General features: G+C 37.8%; 1 protein-coding gene across 13 annotated transcripts in view; it reads left to right on the top strand.

Moving 5' to 3' along the window:
* DOCK10 (dedicator of cytokinesis 10) overlaps positions 1-25,713 on the top strand; it is a 210,961-nt gene that overhangs the window by 132,146 nt on the left and 53,102 nt on the right. For 12 of the 13 annotated variants that reach the window (XM_036319299.1, XM_036319296.1, XM_036319301.1 and 9 more), the window contains exons 9-22: positions 1,918-2,003; positions 2,276-2,359; positions 2,476-2,631; positions 7,176-7,397; positions 7,602-7,724; positions 8,923-9,005; positions 14,390-14,512; positions 15,674-15,753; positions 18,237-18,424; positions 18,917-18,982; positions 20,599-20,691; positions 23,158-23,281; positions 23,475-23,596; positions 23,962-24,048. In XM_036319299.1, coding sequence (XP_036175192.1) covers positions 1,918-2,003; positions 2,276-2,359; positions 2,476-2,631; positions 7,176-7,397; positions 7,602-7,724; positions 8,923-9,005; positions 14,390-14,512; positions 15,674-15,753; positions 18,237-18,424; positions 18,917-18,982; positions 20,599-20,691; positions 23,158-23,281; positions 23,475-23,596; positions 23,962-24,048 — 1,637 coding nt within the window. The remainder of the gene's footprint in view (positions 1-1,917; positions 2,004-2,275; positions 2,360-2,475; positions 2,632-7,175; positions 7,398-7,601; positions 7,725-8,922; positions 9,006-14,389; positions 14,513-15,673; positions 15,754-18,236; positions 18,425-18,916; positions 18,983-20,598; positions 20,692-23,157; positions 23,282-23,474; positions 23,597-23,961; positions 24,049-25,713) is intronic. The other variant, XM_036319291.1, reaches the window with a different exon arrangement.

The raw sequence follows: 25,713 nt of genomic DNA, 5'->3' as shown, positions 1-25,713 counted from the left end.
AAAGGAAAACTATTTTAAGGCATCTTGCACTGCATCGTGGTACATTAGAACATAAAGTGTCTTTAAGTTCTAGTAGCCTAAGTATCATGTGCGTTTAAGTGAACAAGTCATGGGATAATGAGGGAGAAAATCATTGTTGCTTTTAACACCACTTCTGTGTACCATAGTAGGTATTTTACATTCATGATTTACTTAATAATATTCAACTAGAAAATTAATGTTGACAGAGTTGTAGAGAGTTTAGAAACAGAAGCTATAATGTGAGTTTTAAACTGATGGCCTGAGAGTCAGAATTATCAAAAATAAAAACATATGTACAAAAACTTTAGTATGCATTCATGAAGTAAGTCAAGACAGCACCAAGTATTAATGTAGAACTGTAAGGGTTCAGAGTTCTCATGGGCACAGGATGGTGTCATGGAAAGAATCCCAAAAGATCATTAGAAGGTCTGATTTCCCGGCCAATGTCTTTTTAACAGTAAGGAGTACTGGAACCAAGATATAGTGAAGGCATCTGTTCACTAACATCCATCTTTCATCGCTCTTGGGTCTAACCCAGTCTCTCTCTTCTCTCTCTCTCTCTCTTCTCTCTCTTTCTCCTCTCTCTCTCTCTCCTCTCTCTCTCTCCTCTCTCTGGAACTGAACCTCAGATGCTTCAGTCTGCAGGCCAACGCTCTATCCACTGAGCCAAATCAATCTACGCTCTTCTCCTCTCTTTTTTTTTAGGGCATAAGGCAGAGGGTTTTGAAGTCGTACCAAAAGGAGGGATAAATAACTCCACTTCTCTACTTGGACACAGACCAGTCCAAGTAAGACCCCAGAGGCTTAAAATAGTGTACAAGTTGGGCAATTATGATGTGTTCCAACTATAAACTGAAAGAAAGGATGGAAGGAGATGAGGTTGGAGACAAGGGTCCCAGGCTATCCTCACATGGAAGATATTACAAAGCCTCTCTTTCCCACACTCCCTCTTCACTCTCTTTCTCCCTTTCACCAGGTTCACCTCTTTGCTTTAAAATAACCCCTCAATTGAAAATTGAAAACAATTCAGGCCTTAGTCAGGATTTTCACCTTTATCCTGAGAACAATAGGAAACCATTTGGCAGACTTAATTAAATGAGTGGTCAGAGCAGGTTAGCTTTTTAAGTTTATTCTCGTTGCTGCATTGAGAATGGTCTGAGAAGGAATGGACAAGAAAGATTTGGACAGAGCAGTCAGGTGGTGATAGGTAAGAGAGATCATGGTGAACTGAAGTGGTGGTAGCAATAACATAGAAGGAGTATTGGTCAGGTGTGGAAAGTATTTCTAAGGCAGAATTGATAGGTCTTGCTGATGAGTTGGATGATCTTTTACCCTCTCTGCATCCACCCGCTTGGGCATTTAACTTTGAAGTGTCCTCTGCCTCTGTCTCTGGACTTGACCATGTGCCTGGCTTTGGGTAATAAATGAAGCAGAAGTGCAAGTACGGTGCTTCTAAGTCTACCACTCGAGAGGCCTTGCTCTTTCTTGTGTTTCTGTCATCTCCATGAGGACATTCCTGAGGTAGCCTCCTGGCATGGAACAGATACGTGGCAGAGACTTGAAGTGACCAGTCAGCCCAGTTGAGACTGCTCTTCAGTGGTCGGCAAACTCATTAGTCAACAGAGCCAAATATCAACAGTACAACGATTGAAATTTCTTTTGAGAGCCAAATATTTTAAACTTAAACTATATAGGTAGGTACATTGTTATTAACTTAATTAGGGTACTCCTAAGGCTTAGGAAGAGCCACACTCAAGGGGCCAAAGAGCCGCATGTGGCTCGCAAGCCACAGTTTGCCGACCACGGGTCTAACCTAGTTTTGAAATGTCACAGGCTAGAGAAAGGTGTGACTCATTAGTTGTTATTTAATAACCTGTCTTTGTGTATCTTTTCAAGATTCGCTGGATAATTCTATCACATGTGAATGCACACCAGAGGAAACAGATTCTTCAGAGAACAGCCTACATCCAGACTTCACAAAAGTAATAAAGCTGATACATTATCATGCAAATGAATTTGCATTGCTTACTTACTTAATGCTTTCATGGAAAAGATGGAAATGCTTTTTTTAAGGTTTAAGCAAAGAAACACAAAATTCAAAAAATAAAGCATGTTTTTTATAAGACTTGCCAAGTGTCAATGGGTGATTTTAAAACTCTGATAATACTCAGGGGGCTACTTCTTGCCATGTTGATGGGGCTGGGCTGTAAGTATCTGGCTATTTAGACCGGAGCTAACACAGTATTCTCTGTAGTACCTCACAGAAACTGAAGAGACTGTCAAAGCCACTCGAAACCTGGAGAGGCTAAATCTCTTCTCCATGGATCCAGATATAGAAGTAAGTTGGAATTCCTTCTAAGCCCACATGAAACTTGATCCATACAATTGTGGTTTATACATTTTGTGTGTGTGTGGATGGATTTTTGTGGAGTAAAACTGTCAAAATTTTTCTAGACCTTGAAACTTCAGAAAAAGAATCTTTTAGAACCCGAGTCTGTGATCAAACCATTTGAAGAAAAAGCTGCCAAGAGAATCATGATCATTTGTAAAGCTCTCAACTTCAGTCTTCAGGGATGTGTTACGGAGAATGAAAATGATCCGATAACAAATGTAAGTTGCTCTTCTCTTACTTCCTATGCCAATTAACCAACAGCACACCACCCAGTCAAATCTCTTCTGTTCCTAGTCATTCCAAGCACAGACTGCACACCATCTAGTGTAGCAGGGAATGTGGCTGACAGCATTTTCACACATGACAAAAATGCACAAGTTCTGAAATGGAATTGTCAATATGCTGCCATAAAATGTTTCTGTTAACTTAAAGAAGAAGCATCAGAGGGACTATGTTTTAGGATTCTCTCCATTAAATCAGCATAGCTTCTGAGTTTCCTAAGATACTGCATGTAACTTCTTGTATCTCAAGATGGCTTTTAAATTGACATTTTTATTTTAATAGTTATATGTTTATTTTAATGTGTATTAGAAAGTAATTTAAATAAACATACCAGCCCTCTGATTTCACAGTTATTACTGTCTAAGACAAGGCTAAATAGTGAACCAAGTGAAATAATATCAGGTAAATATTAAATAAATAATAGTACAGATGCTACATGCAAATTGTAGGAAAAAGTGCTTCACTGATATTTGGAAAATACCACACTGCTCATTAAATCAATACAAGAGTCTTTTTTCTACCAAGTAGACCCTCAATGGACATAAGACACTGGGGGGTAGGGGAGGCCAGGGGATTGTCAAGGGCAGGGAAAAAGAAAAAGGACACATATGTAATACCCTTTGTAATACTTTTAGCAATAAATAAAAAAACTAAAAAAATAAAATAAATAAAAACTAAAAAAAAAAAAAAAAAAACCAAATAGACCCTTTTGGGAGTTCTCCCCGTTCTAGGGTGTAGTTCTATGCTAATTATGAATGTATGTGTGGGAAGAGTGCATTTTGTGAGCATCAACATTACCAAATGTTTCTACAAAGAAGAAAATAAAAATCACTCATAATCCTACCATCAATTTAAAAAGTTGCTATATTGGCATGTTACTTTTTACTATTTTTAATACATTCTTTTCTAATTTCTAATAAATTATCTCTCGGTTGTCATTTTTCAACTCTAAGTAAAAACTTATTTCCAGATCCATGGTAAGGCCCCATTTGCTTTTAGAAGGCAGACACAGCATTACGTTTCCCTACAAGCTGTGCACTTCATTCATGTACATCTCTTTTTAGATGAAGCCTTATTAGTTGTGATGGTGAGTGGCTGGCAGAAAGGGCAAACTCTGGATTTACCCTAAGTGTGAGAGGAGGCGATTCAAAGGTTTATAGTAGTTTATAATGATGCAATCTAATCTGTGTTCCTAAAATATCCATCAGGGGACTGGATTGGAGGAAACAGGAGTTGATAGGGAAGAGAGGCTATGAGGCTACGTCTACAGTACATTTCCTCATTTGGATTAGGGATAGCAAGGAAGGAGAGAAATGGATGGATTTGACTGACGTGTTGTAAGTTGACCGGTTTTGCTGGTAGATTGGATATACAGGAGAAGGGAAAGGAAAATCTCAAGGATGAGTCCTTAGTATTTTCTTTGAGCAGTTCTATGCAGGATGCTGCCATTTACTGCCATTAAGAGGACAAAAGTGTAGTAAGAGCAGATTTGGGTGATTTAGGCCAAAAATTCCACTATGGACATGTTAAGCCTGACAGGCCTATTGGATAGCCAAATAGAGATATCTATTTAACAGACTCAACACAAGTTTGGAACCAAGGGACTGGTCATGAGCAGACATATCAACTTGGAAGTCTAGTCAAGGCAGTGACCTGGAGGGAATCATCTAGAAATTTCTATGTATGTGGAGAAGAGGCCAAGAACCAAACATTTAAATGATGAATAGGGATGTGACCAAAGAAGACTATGAAGGAATGACCATTGAAATAGAGATAAACCAGGAAAGAGTGCATCATGATGCCAAGAAAGAAAGGGTCAGCAACGAGGAGTGGTGCTGAGAGGCTGAGTGACACAGAGCCAAAGAGGAGCCCAGTGGGTGTGGGAACATGGAGGATGTTGGTGGCTATAAGGAGAAACATATGTGGAGTAAAAGTGTTAGGAGGAACAATCAGAACATACTTTTTTATTCAGGATTTAAACACACACACACACACACACACACACACACACACACACACACGAAACTTGTTTTTCAAAACTACTATTAGAAATATCAGAAAAATTTAACCCAAATCATAATGTCACTTAATCATCTTATTAAAGAAAAATAAATGCTTTTTTTTTTTACTCTAATCAAAATGTCAAATTTAGGAACTGAAACACAAAGATAATGGGCTTTTCTTCCTAGTGCCAAGGACATATGACTCCTTTCCCGTGGATTCCTTTATTTGTACAAAAAATCATATTCAGAAGCTCAGTGTTTGTATTTGGGCCAATCTCCCAAGCAAGAGAACAGGCAGAAGTTCAGAGAGCAGCTTACAGTCCCTCTCACATCTGTCAACCAGAGGGAGAAGTTGATTTGGAGTGCTCTGTATGTCTGTATAGGTTTAATTTATTTTACAGTTGCCATAAGTGTTAAAAAACAAGGAAATTGCTTTTTAAAATATAATGTCATTATGCTTATAAGCAATGTTTTACATAATCAATAAAGCAGCCTCACCTTAACAGAATTTTGCTATGCGATGGCATTCTTTTTTTTTTTTTCTTAAATATATATTTTATTGATTTTTTACAGAGAGGAAGGGAGAGAGATAGAGAGTTAGAAACATCGATGAGAGAGAAACATCGATCAGCTGCCTCCTGCACATCTCCTACTGGGGATATGCCCGCAACCCAGGTACATGCCCTTGACCGGAATCAAACCTGGGACCTTTCAGTCCGCAGGCCGACACTCTATCCACTGAGCCAAACCGGTTTCGGCCTTTTTTTTTTTTTTTTTTTAATTCTTGCGTAGTTTTTCAATGACACTGTTTTATTAATATAGCTACTTTTAAATTTATTCTTTCAAGTCCATGAACATGTTTTTAAATTAATTGAAATATTGTTTTAAGTTGCTAAAGAACCAACTGCTGCATTTAATGAATGAACTTCTAAAAAACAACCTAAAAAGAACTTTTGCATGATGAGGAAACTATTTGACAGCATGTAATTTTTTAGTCAGTCATTGAAAACCAAGTTCAGGTTGATGGTTTTATAGTATAAAATATTTCTTTTAAAATGGGGATTAATTCCAAAAATCTAAAATAGTAAAGCAGCTTCACAGCAGAGCAACATTTTAAATGTCATGTTTTTTATTTTTTTTTATGAAAAGTACAAAATTCTAAACAAAAGAAACCTATGATTTTATTTGTTAGGCTTTGAAGGTGCTTTTTAAACAAATCCTTACTGAAAAGCTAGTGATTCAAAGAGTAAAAATTGACATTTAAGTTGAAAAGCTGTATTTGAAGAAATAAATGAATCACTGTATGAGCTTTAATTTCTGATGGATTATCAATGTAGGTCATTTATTTCCATTCTCTAAGCAGAAATGAAAGTCAAAATGCAACAATTCAGGAAAATTAATACGGATTTTTTCCTTTGACCTTCAATGTGTTTATGTTCCTGCCTGAGTAATTTTCATGTGATTTTTTTCATTTTTCAACTCTTGGCAGATTACCATTACCACAAACCAGGGATTTTTATGAAATAAATTAAATTGATAAAACATAAAACTTTTACTTTTTAATTGTCTTTTTTTCCCAAATTAATTTATTGAATTTCATTTTGTATGTGTCATTCTATTTGTAACAGTAAGGCGTCTGATAAGTATTGGTAATATTAAGGAATTAAATGAAAACCCTCATTATAAGTTAAACCTCAATATAATTATAACTTCAAAGAGCAAGAAGTATCTATTAAACATTCAGCAAAATCCACAGCATGAGTGAGTCTGTACAATGATGAACCATGTCATACTTTGATTTGTATGTATAACCTGCTTGACCTTAGAATATTGGAAGATACATCATGGGCATCAAATCAAAATTAAGAAGCATAAACGTAAGTAAAAATATTTTTGTAAGCATGTTCTAGCCTTAGAAGCCTGTAATCTATATATATAAAAGGCTAATATTCAAAGTGTCCCTTTGGGAGTTCGACCAAGAGTTTGATCGCTCACTATGATGTGCACTGACCACCAGGGGGTGGCACGGGATGAAAAAAGGCCCTGGCCAGCAGCCAGCAGCTGAGGAAGGAAGGTCCTGGCAGGCAGCCAGAAGGCCCCGATTGGCCTTGATCATCAGCCAGGCCTAGGGACCCTACCCATGCATGAATTTTGTGCACTGGGCCTCTAGTTACATATATAATTATTCATATACATGTATGTACATATGGATGTGTGTGTATGTGTGCGTATATATATGTATATATATATAGTATATAATTACATATACATAGATTTGTTTCTTTTAGTCCTTGTTTTATTTAATCTGTTCATTTGATGTTTTTCTAATTGAAATGTCACTCTTGAATCTTTTTCCTTTGTCTTCTGTGATACTCTGGTCACATTAAAAAGTTTTTTTAGCAGTTTGGGGTTTTGAGGGTGATCTTTTTATTTGTTTGGTTGATTTTTGTCAAAACCATCGGTTCTCTTTCCTGCAGGTTGAGCCTTTTTTCGTGAGTGTGGCCCTTTATGACCTCAGAGACAGCAGGAAGATTTCTGCTGATTTCCATGTGGACCTGAACCACACGGCTGTCAGGCAGATGCTCTCAGGGGCCTCCGTGACGCTGGAAAATGGGAACATAGACACAGTCACCCCACGGCAATTGGAAGAACCTCACGTCAAGGGGTTTCCAGAGGAATGGCTGAAATTTCCAAAGCAGGTTGCACTTTTGCTTACACATGGTGGGGTATAAAATGCTGTCCCACTGTTCTTTCCAATACCCTACACAAGAGGAGCAATTACCCAAATAAAAATTCCCTTAAAGCTGTTCTTTCAAAACAAATGAGATTTTGTAAATGTCCTCAGGTTGGCCTCCTACATGCTTACTAGTTTATTAATCCTAACTCTTTTTTTTTGTACATAGGCCATATTCTCTGTAAGCAATCCACATTCTGATATTGTTTTGGTGGCCAAAGTCGAGAAAGTATTAATGGGAAACATTGCAAGTGGTGCAGAACCTTACATTAAGAATCCAGACTCCAACAAGGTAATCCATAATCTTTTCCACACAGCATTTCAATTAATTTCAAGAAATAAAATTGCATTGTCAGATGAATTATCAAGTTTGATAAGTCTCAAAATATTTACTTAGTGCATAAATATTTTCACTAAGGCATTTACTTAGGCATCAGGAAAATGTTAAAGTATATATTCCTGGCTTATGCTTTGTGACCCAGCAGTTTCTGACTTTTGATCATCTATTAGTAGAAACAAATTTAAATGTGGATAAAGCTTTAATTCCAAGGATCAAAGTGTTAACAATAATGAAAAGTTGGATTAATCTGACTAAAAACAAGTTAATACAGCCCACTAAGACATTATTAATGCTGATGGGAAACTATGAAAAGGGGAATAGATAATTGCATATCAAGTTATAATAGACCTAAGTAAAGAAAGAAAGAATAAAGGACATACAGTGAGTTCTTTGAATGGTGGGAACAAGGGCTTTTTTTTCTATGATATTTTCTTTAATAATTGAATGTTACTATTTAGTAGAAAATAAATATAAAAGTCTATATTTTCCACACAAAAGAAATACATTGCGAAAATAATGTATAACCATTGAATTTGAACATATGTGTCCATTTTGGGCAGAATTTAACAGATTTATGAGATTCAGGGTTTGGCAAACTATGGTGTGTGGGCCAAATCCACCCTGCCACCTGTTTTTGTAAATAAAGTTTTATTGAAACACAGTCACACTCATTCATTTGTGGATCTTCTATGACTGCTTTTCTGCTAGAGCAGCAGAGATGAGAAGTTGTGACAGAGACCATATGGCCCAGTATATTTACTGTGTGAAACTTTACAGAACAATTTTGCTGACCTCCGCCATGATAAATAAAAGAAAACATAGGACAGACTGTGAATGTAAATTTGATAACACTTTCCATTCAATATTTTAAGGTTTTTGAAGTCAGAAGAAAGGAAAAACTTTGATATTCCAAGACAAGGGTATTTTCTATATTTGAATTTCCAAGCTAAAAAAGAAAGAAAAATATTATGTAGTAGTTTAACACAGAGACTTATCATTTTGGCTCTTTAAGAGGTTCATCTGTGGGCCCAGTAAGTCAGAATTCCATTGAGTTTCACTGTAAGATAACATAAAAAATATTTGTTAATATTTTTCATGGGCAGGTTGTAAAGTGATGTTCTAAACCACATATCATTTATTTCTCCCTTAGTGTGCACAAAAGATACTCAAATCCAATAGGCAGTTCTGCAGCAAGTTGGGGAAATACCGCATGCCATTCGCTTGGGCAATGAGGTAGGTTGACAATTGCAACCAACAGAATAGACATGCATTTGTAGTCAGCATTGGAAGCTTCCGTTTTGAACGCTTCTGTGTTACTTGTTATTTTTAATATACTAACACCTAGAATAATGCTAATGTGTTCATCTTTATAAATACCTTGAGCTCCCCAGAAATGTGTTTTACAAGACAATCAAGACAACTCATACTAAACTGAGGCCACGACATAGGTACAGTGTTGGCATGACCAGTATGCTGTGGGTTCTTGGTAGAGTCAAATCAAAGTAATAACTTGTTTAGGATATAAATTTTATCAAACACCTGACATTATATCACCCCTGAGAGTTTGGTGTGTATAAAATTCAGATGGACACACTCTGATGTCTTAGGCAGCTGCATGTTTTCATCTATGCGTAGAGTGCAGGTCTATGTATGGTTGTCTAGAAGCCTTCAGGTTGATCATTTAAACTCTCTTTGATTTTGGTGCTGATTAGCATAGCTAAATTTATCAGTACCAGTTGATGCTGATAGCAATGCTGAGTTATATAGACACTGATGATGGAATCACCCTCCTGGAAATATAACCTCTGCATAAAGAACAAAAATAGTTTGTTGGATCTACTCAAACATCCATTATTATTGTCCTCTTCAATCTCTGTGCATCTTTATTAGTATAATAATTTCTTAAAGGAGGAAGAGCCTGGAACAGACATAAGGAAAAAATGGCCAACAGTGCACAAATCAAATGAACTACAAAATGAGACTGCCTATTAAGTAATCATTTGAATGTTGATAATGCTGTCCCATGGCAGCAATTTTACAATGCAGAATGAAGTGAGAACCCGTTACTTATGCCATGCTTAGGTCTCCCAGTTCCCAGCGATGAGCAGAACCAGAGTAAACTCACCACTGTTTGTTATAGTTTTGAGGGTGTTACTTAAAGTTGGTACAAGTAAGTGCAGGAAAGAGAAATGTGGGAGTCTGGGCAACAGTAAGCCTATATAGGCTCACACGGTCTCTGGGAATTGTGTGCTGTAAGGCAGCCTTGCAGTACGGGAGAAGGAGGCCAGCCCCAGGAGTCTGACAGAAAGGGTCTAGGTCAGGCCACCACTTACAGTTTGTAACTTTGGGCAAGTTTCCTTCCTGATTCTCACGGTCCCCATTTACAGAAGGCAGGTGACAACACTGGCCTCATGGGCAGTAAGCGCAATCTCAGGTGCAGAAGCCCATGGCATAAAGTAGATCATAACTATCACTCGATCTCCCTTTTCCCTCTCTCTCCTACAGGGACAATTAATACCAGGAGAGTCTGCATGAAAAAGCTTCTAGTGAGATATACTGAACACTCTCTGATAAATATAATGGTTTTTACTTCTCATATGTTTCAAAAGAAAGGATAACTGGCTGTAATTTGCTGGTCAAACTTTTTGACATTGATAAGTATTCTCAGCAGTTCCCACAAGAAAATCTACTGGAGCAACTAGAAACAAAATATCCCTTGGCAAAAGTAAAATATCCCAGTATAGCAAAATTACAATGGTGAACGTATTTTCTCTTTAAGGATCCAGCATTGTTGTGAGGTTTCAGAGGCAGGCATTTTAGAACCAGAGATGGGTTTGAAATCTCAACTAGACAAGTGAACTTAAGCAAGTACTTGTGGTCTGTCTTTACCTCAGATTTTTTAAAGGAATGTTTTTAAAATCTATTTTTATTGATTTCAGAGAGGGAGGGAGAGGGAGAGAGAGATAGAAACATCAATGATGAGAGAGAATCACTGACTGGCTGCCTTCTGCACACCCTACACTGGGAATCGAGCCTGCAACCCAGGCATGTGCCCTGACTGGGAATCAAACCGTGACCTGGTTCATAAGTTGATGCTCAACCACTGAGCCATGCTGCCCAGGCTAAAGGAATTTTTAAACGATTCTTTTTCAAAAGAGGACAGAAGGGAGGGAGAGAGAGAAAGAGAAACATCAATGTGAGAGAGAAACATCACCCAGTTGCCTCCTGCATGTGCCCCAAGCGGAGATCCAATCTGCACCAGTGTATGTGCTCTGACAGGGAATGGAACCCACCACCTCTTGGTGTATAAGACAATGCTCAACCAACTGAGCCACTGTGGCCAGGGCTACCTCAGATTTTTTTAAATGTACAATAGAGGAAGGATAATACCAGATTTACTCTTGCATGAATTAATGAGCATGGGTGTGTACCCAATAAAAGATAGCCATTATTAGAAGCCATTATTCTGTGATTATTATGAATTCTCCTGTGGAGATCACACTCACCACAAGTTCCCTTTCTAGTAAATTTGAGGCAGTGAGAAATAAGTAAAAGAATTACCCATCACAGAGCAGTAAGGGAGAAGTACCAATCCAACTTTCAAGGTTCTAGTAACATATGTTGGAAGAAAGAGATGAAGTTTCTAGGGAGGCTGGCAATGTTACCACTATTAAAGTAATTATGTCTAAGACAGGAAAGCCAACAAAACCACAAGCTCATGCTACATGAATGCCTGATGAGTGGTTTGGTTGTAGGTTAGGGAACAGTATATACCACCAATTTCTGTATATAAATATATGTTTTAGACTTCCATAGACATTACTAGCAACTGAGAAAAATGGTTAGCGTACATTTCTAAAGGTTTTATGTTATACTACTTGTATTATCTAACCACAAAAATAAGTATCAGGTACAATTAAAGAAGATTTTAACTTTCTTATATGGAAACTGCTTCCAATAAACATTGAACGCTCATTGTTATTCATGTGATTTTGACATAAGCTAATTCCTGACATATTTCAATACCCTACTGATACTGCTAATTCTCTGGCTACTTCTCTTTTCTAGATTGACATTAGTCTCACATTACAGCTTTGAGTGTATCCTAAAACACGTTGGCCCTTAAAATCAACTGTCACTAATCAACTATCACATAGAAGTGACAGTGTAACATATGACCATATTTTTACCCAGATCTAATCATCTGACCCACTACAAGACACAGATGCTCATTGCTGTGAACATTTTATCTGAAATTCATGTTCTTATCTTTGACACCAGCTGCGGTGTCATTTTACAGCAAAAAAAAACCCCACAAAACATTTAACCTCCAGTAGGTAGGGCATTTTACACTCATTGATTCAGGAGAAAATCATGTTGTTAAATGGAACCCTCTCTGTGCATATCATCCTAGAATAATATGTGCCCTAAGTCCTTGCCAAGACTGTTTTTTATTTCTTTACTCTCATGCAATGTTCTAAATGGGCCAGTGCACAACACTGAATTTTCTTTAAAATTAAATGAGACTACAGTAAAATATTGTTCTTATATTTATAACTTAGAGAAGGTACAAAATGTAATAGTATCCCCAACAAATGGTTATTCAACCTCTGTTTGAATCCTTCCAGTGACAAAAAGTCAAGTGCCTCCCACTGTGGTTCTTTCTGTCTTTCTGTAGCTTTGATGATTAGATAAGTCATTTAAAAAATGTTTAAACTGCCGAAACCGGTTTGGCTCAGTGGATAGAGCGTCGGCCTGCGGACTGAGAGGTCCCGGGTTCGGTTCCGGTCAAGGGCATGTACCTGGGTTGCGGGCACATTCCCAGTGGGAGATGTGCAGGAGGCAGCTGATTGATGTTTCTCTCCCATCGATGTTTCTAACTCTCTATCTCTCTCCCTTTCTCTCTGTAAAAAATCAATAAAATATATTTTAAAAAAAAAAATCTTAAAAAAAAAAAATGTTTAAACTGTTTGACAATCACTTCTATATTTTGTTTTCCATAGCCACAAAAAATATGCCCAATTCTTTCTGTACATTGTGGCATTCATGCTACCTATGAATGAAGCTCTAAGGGACACCTAAGCTTCTTTTTCTTTTGGGTAAACATTGCATTTCCTTCCATCATACCCCAAATGCCATGATTCTGAGACTCACATATACTGATCATTGCTCAACTGCGGCAACTGGAACTAGTAGGCACAGTGTTCCAGCCACCCTGAAGCCATCTGTGTAAATGAGACAGTCTGTGTTCTGTTGCCAGTTAGAATATTTATCAAGCAAGGACAGGGTGTTTGGTACTATGCAGGACTTCCTGGTGCTGTGCTCCTCATTCTCTTTATAATGTTTCCAATGTAAGTGAGCTATTTCTAGGACAGAGCTGTGGATAATAGCAAAAACGAGTTACACAACCCATGTCTATCAATATATTTGCAGAAGCTGGTTAATTAAAAAAAAAAATTCCTGTCCAGGCTCAGTCAGTCTTCTCCCATGTTGGGAAATATACCATATTTGTTTCAACATGCCACGCATATGAATAAAAGCCCTATATTATATTTAATAAAAAATAATTGTCTAGTTAAATATTTTCATTCTGCTTCATTAGTGTTATCTGATAGGAAAGCTTTTCCCCCCTCACTTAGTACTTAACAGAGAAAAATTGGAAAAAGATGGAAGGAATCTAAAATATTATTCTGATAAATTTCTGGCACATTTTCTGTATTACTAGACATTAAAGCTCTATGATCAGATATCCATTTAAATGACCATTTCAGCCTGAACACTGAAATCTTTGGCTAATTTAAAGAGTAATAAAATCATCTAGTCAAGATCTTTAAGCTAGGAGGAATAAAAATTTAGCATTTCTTCAACATTAGAGAGAAATCAATTATACATGCATCTAATTTTCTTTGATAGGCAGAGTATGATGAATGATGAGGAAGAAAAACTGAAGTAAGCTGTGTTGTGTATACTAGTTTGTCAGCAAGTGTTGCCTGACATTACTATATTGTTTGGACAAAAACAATTTATATATTTTAACTAAAATCTATGTAGTTCCAGTGAAATGGATCAAGAAAGGAAATAAATGACTTCGATTCATGGTAGTATCATTAGTTAGTACAAAATTCTGACTCAGATGTTCTCCATTTTATATCTGTCTCTGTCCTAAAATGTAGGACTTGGGCACATTTATCTCCATGAAAATGTTTCAAGCGTCTGGCCCTTGTACCCATGGTCAGGTTCTTATCCCTTTTTTTATACTTATAAAACTAATGGTACGTGACCCTGGCTTGCTCAGAAAATAATGAAGAAGGAATAACATGTTCCTTTCCTTTCAGCTTCCTTAGGTTTGATATGTTACTAAATCATAAATAAATGTAGTTGTAATATGGGTGCTGTCACTTTAGATACTGAGTTGAAAAATAAAAAGTTAAATATAAATATAGTGTCTAAATGAAACTTTTGTCTGAGAATTTTTCTTGTATTTTTATTCTCTAAATTTTTGTAATGAAACTTTTTCCATTATAAATGGGAAATTAAATTATTTTAATCACCTAAAAACACAACTCTGTAAATAGTATCCGAATACCAACCTAAATAAATATTCTTTTTTTTTTCAGATCAGTATTTAAGGACAACCAGGGAAATGTGGACAGAGACTCAAGATTTTCACCATTATATAGACAAGAAAGTAGCAAGATTTCAACCGAGGACCTACTTAAACTAGTGTCAGATTATAGAAGGTAGGACTTGGGCTATACTCTTGAAATTAACATAAATCAACATCATTGCCACCATTGATTTGTAATTTATGCATAAACAATACTACCATTGCTAATTTCAAGCTACCCATGGGGCTTCACCAAATACAGAATTGGGAGGAAATGTGCACACCATTATATAACATTTCCACCATATAATACATGTAAATAACATCAAGATTCTGGATCATCTATCTTGTAGTAAAATAATTAGTAAATGATGAATTTTGAATATACTTATTACCTTGGACTTTAATACAATTTGTTTAATGGTAAGTTTACATAATTTCATTTTTAAAAATGGTTGTGTTTAACAATTGGCAGGCAAAATAACTGAAAATTTAACAATCAGCTCTCACAAGCTGGGAAGAGCTGGCTCTGACCTACCACTGTAATTATTCCACCTATCAAAGTCAATATCCTGAAAGGGAGAGAGCACTTGAAGCTGTTATCAGGCTACTATGGTTTTCACTTTACTTTAAAGGAGGTTGGGCGAGAAGGTTTTAGTAGAGAGAGAGGGAAAGAAATGCAAGGACTCAAGAGTCAGGAACCAAGAGTCAGAGTGAATGGAGAGCAGGGATAGGCAGGAAGGGAGTGTCTGCATGCATTTACAGGGTGGGAGAAGGCAGAAGAACGAAGATCAGGGAAAGGCTCTGTGTCCTTCTTGGCTGTTGGTGCAGAGGAGAAAAGCAGACTCGTCCGCTTAGCACTTGTAACAAAGGCCAGTGCTGCTCTCAAGGCTTCTTAAGATTCCTTATGAAAATGGATAACTGAAACCAGTTCCAATACTAGTACTTTTTGGTACAGAAAACTATATTTACTATTATACTTGTTTAGCCATTTATGTAAATGTTATCAGAAGTAGATGCAAATAAATTTAAAACAATTTAGGATATCTGTAACTTGACCCCTCCCTGGTTTTTATTTGTAATGGCAATATCACATAAAATTTAGTTTTCAAAATCAAACCAGCTACATAAAGTCATTCACAAGATTGGATGGGGTCCTATTGTTTACTCTTAATCAAAGCTCAGAATTACAGTTGACTGTTTTTTTCTTGACAACTAGAATAATTCAGTGTGTGTGTGTGTGTGTGTGTGTGTGTGTGTGTGTGTGTGTGTGTGTGTTTATATGCTTTCACAGGGCTGACAGAATAAGCAAAATGCAGACCATTCCTGGAAGCCTGGATATTGCTGTTGACAACATTCCTTTGGAGCATCCAAGTATGATGATGATGTCCTAGTTTGCTTGTAGAGTTTTTAATATTTAGTGTTATTTGGGTTAGTTGGTTAGATGGTTGGTTACAAAGATTTGTTTGGTGAGGGTTTTTTCTCAAAGTTTGAGATAAATGGAATTTATTACCTTACAGAAATTTAGGGCTTCTTATTTCTTTATTAAGAAGATAAGTATAGCCCTAACCGGTTTGGCTCAGTGGATAGAGCGTCGGCCTGCGGACTGAAGGGTCCCAGGTTCAATTCCGGTCGAGGGCATGTACCTTGGTTGCAGGCATATCCCCAGTGGGGAGTGTGCAGGAGGCAGCTGAATTGATGTTTCTCTCTCATCAATGTTTCTAGCTCTCTATCCCTCTCCCTTCCTCTCTGTAAAAAAATCAATAAAATATATTTTTTTAAAAAAAGAAGATAAGTATAGTAGGACAGTAACTATATTCAGGGTAACTTAATACTTATCTGGTATGCATCATGCACAGAGCAAGGTATTAAATTATATAATTTAATCCTCAAACCCCTAAAGGGTTGCAAATGCAGAAAGTCAGATTCAGATAGAATGATAAACTAATAACCCATAATGGGAGAACCTATATTCATTCTATCTAGTTCCTCAGACTCAAAATACAGGGCTGGTTCTGCTGTCCTGTGCTGTCGGTTACTCTGAGCACCATGCAGAGCCCCCAGCGGTCATACGGTGATTAGAGCTAACAGTGGTTCTCAACCTTCCTAATGTCACGACCCTTTAATACAGTTCCTCATGATTGAATGTAATTAAAGCATAGTGATTAATCACAAAAACAATATGTATTTATATATGTGTTTTCCAATGGTCTTAGGCGACCCCTGTGAAAGGGTCGTTCGACCCCCAAAGGGGTCGCGACCCACAGGTTGAGAACCACTGCAGACTGTAATTACATGGAGGAAAGCATTCATCTTTTTCAGAATATGGTCAAAGTTCTATTTATGTCAGTGAAATGAAAATTTGAATTTCAGAAGTGTATAGTAAATAATTAACTTAAGAATAGCCCTAGCCAGTTTGGCTCAATGGATAGAGCATTGGCCTGCAGACTGGAGGGTCCCAGGCTCAATTCTGGTCAAGGGCACGTATGTACTTTGCCGGCTATGGGCCCTGGTCGGGGGCATGTGGGAGGCAACCAATCAATGTGTCTCTCTCACATTGTGTTTCTGTCTTCCCTCTTCCTTCCACTCTCCCTAAAAATCAATGCGAAAAAATATCCTCAGGTGAGGATTAGAAGGAAGAAAGGAAGGAAAGGAGGGAGGGAGGGAGGGAGGGAGGGAGGGAGGAAGAAAGAAAGGAAACTTATAAATAAGAGTTTCAAAATTTATTTCTTATGTGGTGAGATCAGCTTATTTTGTTTAGTTATTTCTGATTATGCCTGTTAGTGACTTTCTCAGTGATGCAAAGAATGAATCCAGACACCCTAAAATTAACTACAAGCAGGGTGGGATGGGTGCCACAGGATGGCTGAAGCACCATTAGCATTGTGAAGTTTCTTATTTTTATAATTTTTCCATAAAACATCTTATTATGAAATAAAATGAGAATTCTAACTTAAGCCATGTTCCAAATCACTTTTATATTGATTGGTATGAAAAAGAAGAGGACAAACTAAGTCATTTCCTCTCTCTGATGTGAGGGATGCGGCTTTTATTACCTATGGGAAAGACAAGTAACAAAAGAGATAGCTAAAATATTATTTTTGTCAGGACTGTGAGACAGTAGAGAAACTCAAATAAATTATAGAAATTTTATAATTTATTTTTTTAAAAAGACCTGTAATTTGATTCCCCAGCATATTTAGCTAATAATTTTGCTTTTTTGAACACAGGAAGATTCCAGATGGGATAAAGGAAGGTAGAAGGCCTTGCTATTTTTCAATACCACAACTTCAGCCTCCAAACTATTTTATCAGAGAAATTTTGATTTATAAATTCCTCATGGTCTTCTTTTTAGACTGTACTTACAAGGTTAGATTTTTAAAAGATTATAAAAACTGAAGAGAAAAATACAATAAATTATAGCTAATATTGCAGAGGGGTTTCAGGTCAGGTCTATGTTGTGAAATCACCCTGTAAGGGGAAAAATACTGTTAATCCACTTGATATTATTAGTAATAGACACCCACTATAGGGCAATGGGTGAATCCCTAATACCTGGTGAGTGTGCTCAAAAGATCAGTAGCCAAATTTTACTTTTTATATCAAGTTCAATACAAAAATAATTATAAACCTATCTGACAGATTTACCAGTTTTTACAACATCAATTGTATTAAATATATAGTTTGATTGTCTAGCATGCCTAATTCCTACAAATTTTTCATGCTAGAATAATTTAACATATTGTCATAAAAGAATGGAGTTTCTATTTTGAGTAGATTAATTTTAAAATATGTTAAGTGCTATTCATTTAAAAAATCATATTAAATGACAAACTCTTATTTTCTGATTTTTAAAGACTGTGTAACATCGTCCTTTATCCCTGTCAAGCCTTTCAATGTGATGGCTCAACCAGAACCCACAGTGGAGGTGGAAGAGTTTGTTTACGACTCATCAAAGTATTGCCGTCCTTATAGAGTATACAAAAATCAAATGTATATTTATCCCAAGCACCTCAAGTATGACAGCCAGAAATGTTTCAACAAGGTAGGGTATGTTTCTGAAGTATCATGCTCTGTCTTCACTCTGTTTAGACCACATTAAGATGGTCTCCTGAAAGTTCAAATACAAATTACCATAGTTCATTACTTTGGAAAAGAAAATGATTTGAAGAAAATGCTTAATAATGGGCAATGATGAGTTTCCCGTTAAAAGTGCTTAAGGATACACAGTTGTGTGACACATTAATAACCTTTCTAAATTAGCCCTAAATAATGTTGTTCTAGACTTTTTTCAGTTTCTTAAGATACTCTGCGCATAGCATGCCTGTCCCTTTTGGACATGAGTTTTTTCTTCTCTTTTAAATAATCTCTCCAAATCCTTCTGCTATTTCTAAGCACTATGGATGTCACAAGAAAGTATTGAGTACTGTACATGTTTTGGATTTAATTCAAAGCTACTTATTTTAGGCACTTGGATTGCTTTTTGGTGTTATATCATAGGCCATTATAATTTCCATTTCCCTCACTGTAATTTCAGGCACGAAATATAACCGTGTGCATTGAATTCAAAAATTCAGATGAAGAAGGTGCCAAGCCCGTGAAGGTAGGCCAAGTCCACGGGGGACGCAACATTAAAGGGTGGGCAGGCACACGGTTCTCTCTGCCACTGGGGGCTTTTTATTCGAGTGTGGTTGAAAGAGGAGCAACACAACACATTTGTCCTAAATGTACCTGATTGAATAGCCATCATTAACTAGAGCTATGAGAAGTGCCAGGCTGTGGCTCTGCTTAGCTTTTCATAATAGAGAAAAAGGAAAACCATTCTAGTGTGAAATAAATGCAAAGGTTCCCCCTGGAAGACTGCAATTTTCAGAGAGTAGCCTGCCTCTGGATTTGGCATGCTTGATTTAAATGCCACCTCCCAGCTGGCCTGCGTGTGGCCTGTGCAGAGGGGTTGCTGCATACTGACCTACTAGCTAATGCACTGGGCCCATGGGATGCTCACATTTATGGAAGGTGCGTGAGGCCAGAGGAGCTGGGAAATGGCTCTAGGACTTCAACGGTCCCACTTGTTGGTCACGTGGTTTTATAAGAACAATAAAGCCATGAGGTTTGTATGAATTGTGCTGTTTTAACCTATAAAGCTGCCACTGGGTGGCATTTTTCAGAGTTCATATTTGATATCAACTGTTTTTATTTTAGGGGCTTCAAACATAAAATAACCTATAAAAATAGGCAGGAAAATAGTTTCTAGTTGGCCGGTGGCCACATCTTCCCAGTTGCAGTAAGTCAGAGAAAAGACAAAACCAGTTGCTAATGAACTCCACAGTCCTCTGAGATCGCCTGTTAGGTACCAGTTGAGTTCTCTGCGTTAAGAAGGTCAGAAGAATAAGCAGTTTGAGGATTTGAATGAGTCATGCTACAGAGAGACTTCTTTAAAATAGTCTCGAGCTGCTCTCCACATCCACAGGCTCCAAGTTCCACAACACAGTAGCAGCAGGAGAGAAAAAAGGAAGTGAAATGGAGTAGCCAGGCAAACAAAGGCAGTGACCAGATGGCAGACACGCCAGGCTGTTAGAGCAGCATTCATGCGGAAAAGTCTAGGAAAGAAGGGTAGTAGCAGGGGCGGGGCCCCTGTTTCACTGCATTCTAAAGCCTCCCACAGCATCCTGAGCCTTGGGCAAAGGGAGCCTTTAAGCTGCATGAGTAGGAAGTGCCCTGTCACCTCCCCTGGCCTGATTAGGGGCTGGGATCAAATGGTAGTTTCATATGACAGAGCCAGGAGCCAGCTCTGTCCTTCCTGCTCATTCTTGGTTGGGGGCTGGCATGTCAGGGGCTAGGGTGCAACCACTCCTATGGTCAGCCTCAAACTCTAGGCCTGCGCTGGATACTCCCATAGGAATCAGAATGGGACAGATGCAATCTCATATCCTGGTCATCAAAGTTAGGTAATGGGCTGACTTGGGTGTTCAGTGTCAATGTAATACCTACACCATGAATTAAAGCCTTCACATTTTTCTTTAGCAGCCACCCATTGTATAATAAATTCAGGGCAGCAGGTCAAAGGAGTTCAAGGTCACTTAGATGTCACCTAGGCCAGCAAGTTATCACAAAATTTGTCTTGGTTCCAGGATTCGTAACTGAAGAGTTGTGGCCTTTATTGTGCTCAGGGTCAATTTCAGATGCTCATAATTATTCAACTCATAACTTTTTAAACAGTGTATTTATGGAAAACCTGGAGGGCCCCTCTTCACCTCAGCCGCCTACACAGCAGTTCTGCACCATTCCCAGAATCCGGATTTCTCAGACGAGGTAAGGGCCAGGCCTCCACTACCCCCAGCAGCTCCTGAAACGATGGGTGAGCGGGCCAGATAACACACAATATAAACACTCAGTCTAACCCACACCGCAGACTGAAGACCTGCCTCGGCAGCTGTGTTACTTAACCAAGATTTAGAAATTACGTTAATTGACAGTTCCTCCAAAAGTATGTTGCAAATTCCATTAGTTCAGTCCAGAATTGTCCTTTAAAAATGTGATGTTTTTCTCTTATTTCTTTGGTCAATATAATAAAGATTGTGTTAGATAGCTTTTACCAATCAATTCTATATCATAACAAAAAGAACAAATGAATAGATACACTATGAGCCCACACTATTGCTTGTAATCTGTGTGAACTTGAGTGACCTGGACCCCCCTCATCTCTAAACATGACATGGAATAAACCCTGCTCTGGCCAACTCTCAAGACTCTCTTACTACTTGCGTGAAAAGAGAAAAATTCATTATGTTACATTGTTAATCATGGAAAATTTGAACTGTATATTGGCTTTTTTAAAACCAGGCTAGCATGCTGGTATGTGAAGAATATTTAAGCTTGCAAACCATTACCATTCAGGACTTCGGAAACTTTATCATGTGTCAGAATCACCTGGAAGATTTGTTGAAATGCAGATGATTGGAAGCCTCCCCAGATTTTTGGATTCCATATGTCTGGAATGGGGCCTGAGAATTTGCACTTCTAACAAGTTTCCAGGTGACACTGATGCCACTGTTAGTTTGTTAGTCCCAGGGACAACACTTTGATAAGCAGGGTATTAAATTTTTCCTGAATAATGTGGAAATAAATTAGAGAGATAGATACAAGATAGATAGACTAATAAATAAGCTGGTAGATTTCCAGGGTTCTTGTCCCAGCATCAAAAATGATTCATGAATCTGGAAAAGGGGCTGTGCATAGATGACATAGGAATCCAGAGACTAATAAAGAATCCAGAGACGACATATAATTTTGAAAGGCATTGGGGGTCAGTGGACCTTCAGCTAAAGGAACTGAAGACTCCCTCCTTGTCTAGGACCCTTGCTTTTATTAACACAATTTGTTCTACGGCAAGGTGGAGATAATACACTTCAAAGGGTAAGGTTTCAAAGGGTACAGAAGCATTGTCAGTTTGGGGAATAGCCTACGGCTGTTCAGGTGGTTAGCCAGTAGGAGGCAATAACATGTAGATTAAGATGCCCTTTAACTGTCTGGCAGCCACAATAAGTTTCCTATTCAGGTTTGGGGGAATGCCTTTAGCCATTCCCAACAGGTGACTACATGTGTGACTCAACCCTGTTGAGTCCCCAAGTTTCATCAACCTTTTGATGAAATTCTTGAAATTATGACATGCTGGAATTGGTCTACAGCAGTAGATAATTTGCATGGCTCTCTATCACATTATTGCTTGATTTGACTATTCTAGAAACTACTTAGTTGCTGATAAGAAATGGAATGCAGCTTGCCTGAGTGGGATCCTGGGATTCCAGTGTGAAGTGGTGATCAGAAGACGGGGGTCCTTGCCCTGGAAGATCACATTACTAACAAAGCCATAATCTCAGTGACTCTAAGCCTGCAAATATATCTCATCTTCGTTTACCCTCTGTCATCCCACTCACAAGGCTATTGGGGGGATTAAATGGAAATGTATGTGACAGATGTTTGGAAACTGCAAAGCTCTATAAAATGTAGAGGGTTTCAAAACACGTCTTTCCAGGAATATGGAGTTTGCTTCTCATTAAGAATATTCTTAACCTACATCAACTTTGTTTTATGTTTATCCAGAAGCATTATAACTATAGTATGACCTCTTCATAAAATGGCTTATTACTTAATTATCACAATCTATATTTTTATACACTGTACTACATATATTTTTGTTATTGTCTAAAAGGAAGAAACTTCATACTTAAGTTACATCATGTATTACTACCATGTTTCTCAGCAATGTGCCTGTAATTGCCTGGGTATCTTATAAAAATTTAGATTCTAATTCCAGAGGTCTGGGGTAAGGTCTAAGACTCTGTATTTCTAATGAGCTCCCAAGAGATGCTCATACAACTTGTTCCATGCACACTTGTTGGGAGATAAAGAATTCTTCTTCTCTCATTTTGTGTCCCTTCACAATAGATCCTCAGGCTGTGCCTTGTTTACTTTCTACAGTTATGTCCATGTGTGTGCATTTAATCCATACTATAACAGCATGAATTATCTAATGAGACACACTAGGTATTCTAAATTATCACAATCGACCACAATAAAGAAGTGAAAATATCAACATCTTAACACATTACTGCCAGCAGGATGGGTATTGAGTGAGAGTTAAATCAGTACTTCTGACACTAACAATTAAACATAGACCTAGATTTCAGTGAAAGAATTCTTTAAAGAATTTTGTCTTGCTCTGACTCTGGGAAAATTATTTTAATCTCGGTCCAACTATTATCTCTTTCGTTGCAGGTGAAAATTGAGCTGCCAACACAACTCCATGAGAAACACCATATTCTGTTTTCTTTTTATCATGTCACTTGTGACATAAATGCAAAAGCAAATGCCAAAAAGAAGGAGGCTCTGGAAACATCAGGTACTGACAGGAAGCAATCTGAGATAGCTTTACATCTCATTTGTTGGACTTGAATTGGAGAGTATTTTAAAAACTCTGATTTATTCCATTTTTAGGGAAGTTTTATAATCATAAGTAATAAATAACTGTATTGTTCCCTTTCCCCATGGAGGTTTGAACTCAAAAGTTTACTCTTTGTTGTTCCCCTGCACAGTTGGATATGCGTGGCTTCCTCTGATGAAACATAATCAGATAGCTTCTCAAGAGTACAATATCCCAATAGCTACAAGCCTGCCTCCTAATTATTTACGCTTTCAAGATTCTGCAAGTGGAAAGGTATTGAATGATGTATAATTTAAGAGAAAGAAATACATGAGCTAAATGGCATGAGGTTATCTTCTTTCTGCTATTTAAATGAACCCAACCATGTAGTTATACATCCATTATAATTATGAATCAAGTGCACCTACGATATTTCAAATATCTTATTTACTTTATGGCCAATAGAAATGGTCTATTAGCAATGATCCCTTGATACCACACTGGTCTCATTCACCAATATTGCCAGGTGTATTTGCATCTTTTATTTTCTCTATATATAGATTAATGGATCAGGATGGCAAATGAACATACACTAAATAACCTATTTATCTGCTTTCTCTCAGATTGCCACAGTAACAGTAACAAACTCTTTTTTGTAGCAGGTCGGAAGTGACGTGAAGTGGGTTGATGGTGGGAAACCACTTTTCAAAGTCTCGACATTTGTTGTCTCAACAGTGAATACTCAGGTGAGCATGGTGTCTGAAATGTCAGTATCTTATCCAACAGGTAGAATCATAAGGTGCCTCCTATATTTACAGGAGGAGACTCACCATTTCACAGGGTGTCAGAAGAGCTGGTGATTGAGAAGGAAGAATGTTTGTGGCATAATTATATGCCTCTCCCAGGGGAAATAGAATGTCCTAATCCATAGAAGTCCAGGCACCAAAGTACCAGAGCGTATTTGTCAGGATGACACCTTCCTTGGAAGATGGTGCCTCCACTGACAACACCCAAGTATTAAAAATGTGAAATGTTAAAAATAAAGACTTTGGACCTTTACCTGAAGACTAACTCTAACTCCCAATGCCCAGCCAAAGCTTTCCTAATGGGAAGGCCATGAGGTCAGCAGAACTGCCTCTGATAACTGCCTTGGCCAACTTCTGGCTCAGTGACCCGGGGCAAGTCACTTCACCCAGCATTCCCTGTTTCCTCATCAGGAAAAAGATAACAATTAAGCCTCTCTACCCAAGGGTGTGGTGATGATTAAAGTGAGAAATTACATGTGAAAGTATTTCATGAACTGAAAAATGTGATGCAAATATAATTATGATCATTGTCACATTACCACAAACGCACCCCTCCCATTGTGAGGCATATTTTACCCCAATGTGAGCATATTCCTGGCACCAATTATAAACTGCAAAGCAAATTATCACAAGCACCTAGAACACATTTTTCTCTTTCCTTAAAGTCTCTGTATATCTGCTTTTTGATTTTTGTTTCATGCCGCTTTAAATTTAGTACATACATAGTTGCTAAGAAAAAAGAAATAAATTAGGACCACACATAGATCGGATCAAAACTTCTCTCAGTAATCTCAGGTGCCTCAGGCCAAATGCAGTGGTCTTTCCCAGACCACAGATGGCCTTCTAGAATTGACAAATAGACCCAGAGAGTGTATCTGACCCCTCAGCACAGAATTTAGAGAATTTCCAAAATGCCACTCTCTTTAGTAAATACCATTAAAGGGTGTATCAATATGCAGGGGCTGGCATAACAAAATACCACAGATGGGGTGGCTTAAGCAACAGACATTTATTTCTCACAGTTCTGGAAGCTGGAAGTCTGAGATGACGGTATTGGCAGAGTTGGTTCGTTCTGAGGCCTCTCTCCTTGGCCTTCTCGCTGTGTCCCCACGTGGTTGTTCCTCTGTGTGTGCACATGTCTGGTGTCCAAATTTATGCTTTTATAAGGACATCAGTTATATCAGACTAGGGCCACGCTAACTGCCTCACTTTAACTTAATTACCTCCAAACACAGTCATAGCCTGTGGTACTGAGAGTTAGGACAACAACCTATGGATTTGGAAGAACACAAAGGGTAAGAGTCATGTTATATCATGATGTTAGTGTGAACTTCCTAGTTTTTTATTAGCTCTGGCAGTTAAGTCTGAAAAAATCCCTATGCATTCCTCATACGTGTTAAGGAATATGTAAGAAAAATTGATAGAAGTCTGTGGAAGAAACAGGAGCAAGAATATGAAAGAAGGCAATTTTTAAAAAAAAAAAAAAAATGTAGAAAGCCAACGAAAGTAATTCTCCAGCCATTATCATGTAGCCGAGAAGGAAAACAAATCTATGAGCATGAAATAGGGAAGAGAGTTGGCTTCGTAGTTTATTTCAACTCTAGC

This window comes from Myotis myotis, unplaced genomic scaffold (genome assembly GCF_014108235.1).
Source record: "Myotis myotis isolate mMyoMyo1 unplaced genomic scaffold, mMyoMyo1.p scaffold_m19_p_8, whole genome shotgun sequence".
In the NCBI taxonomy this organism is placed as follows: Eukaryota; Metazoa; Chordata; class Mammalia; order Chiroptera; family Vespertilionidae; genus Myotis; species Myotis myotis.
Note: the sequence above shows the minus strand (reverse complement) of the source record. Positions and strands in the feature narration are given on the sequence as shown.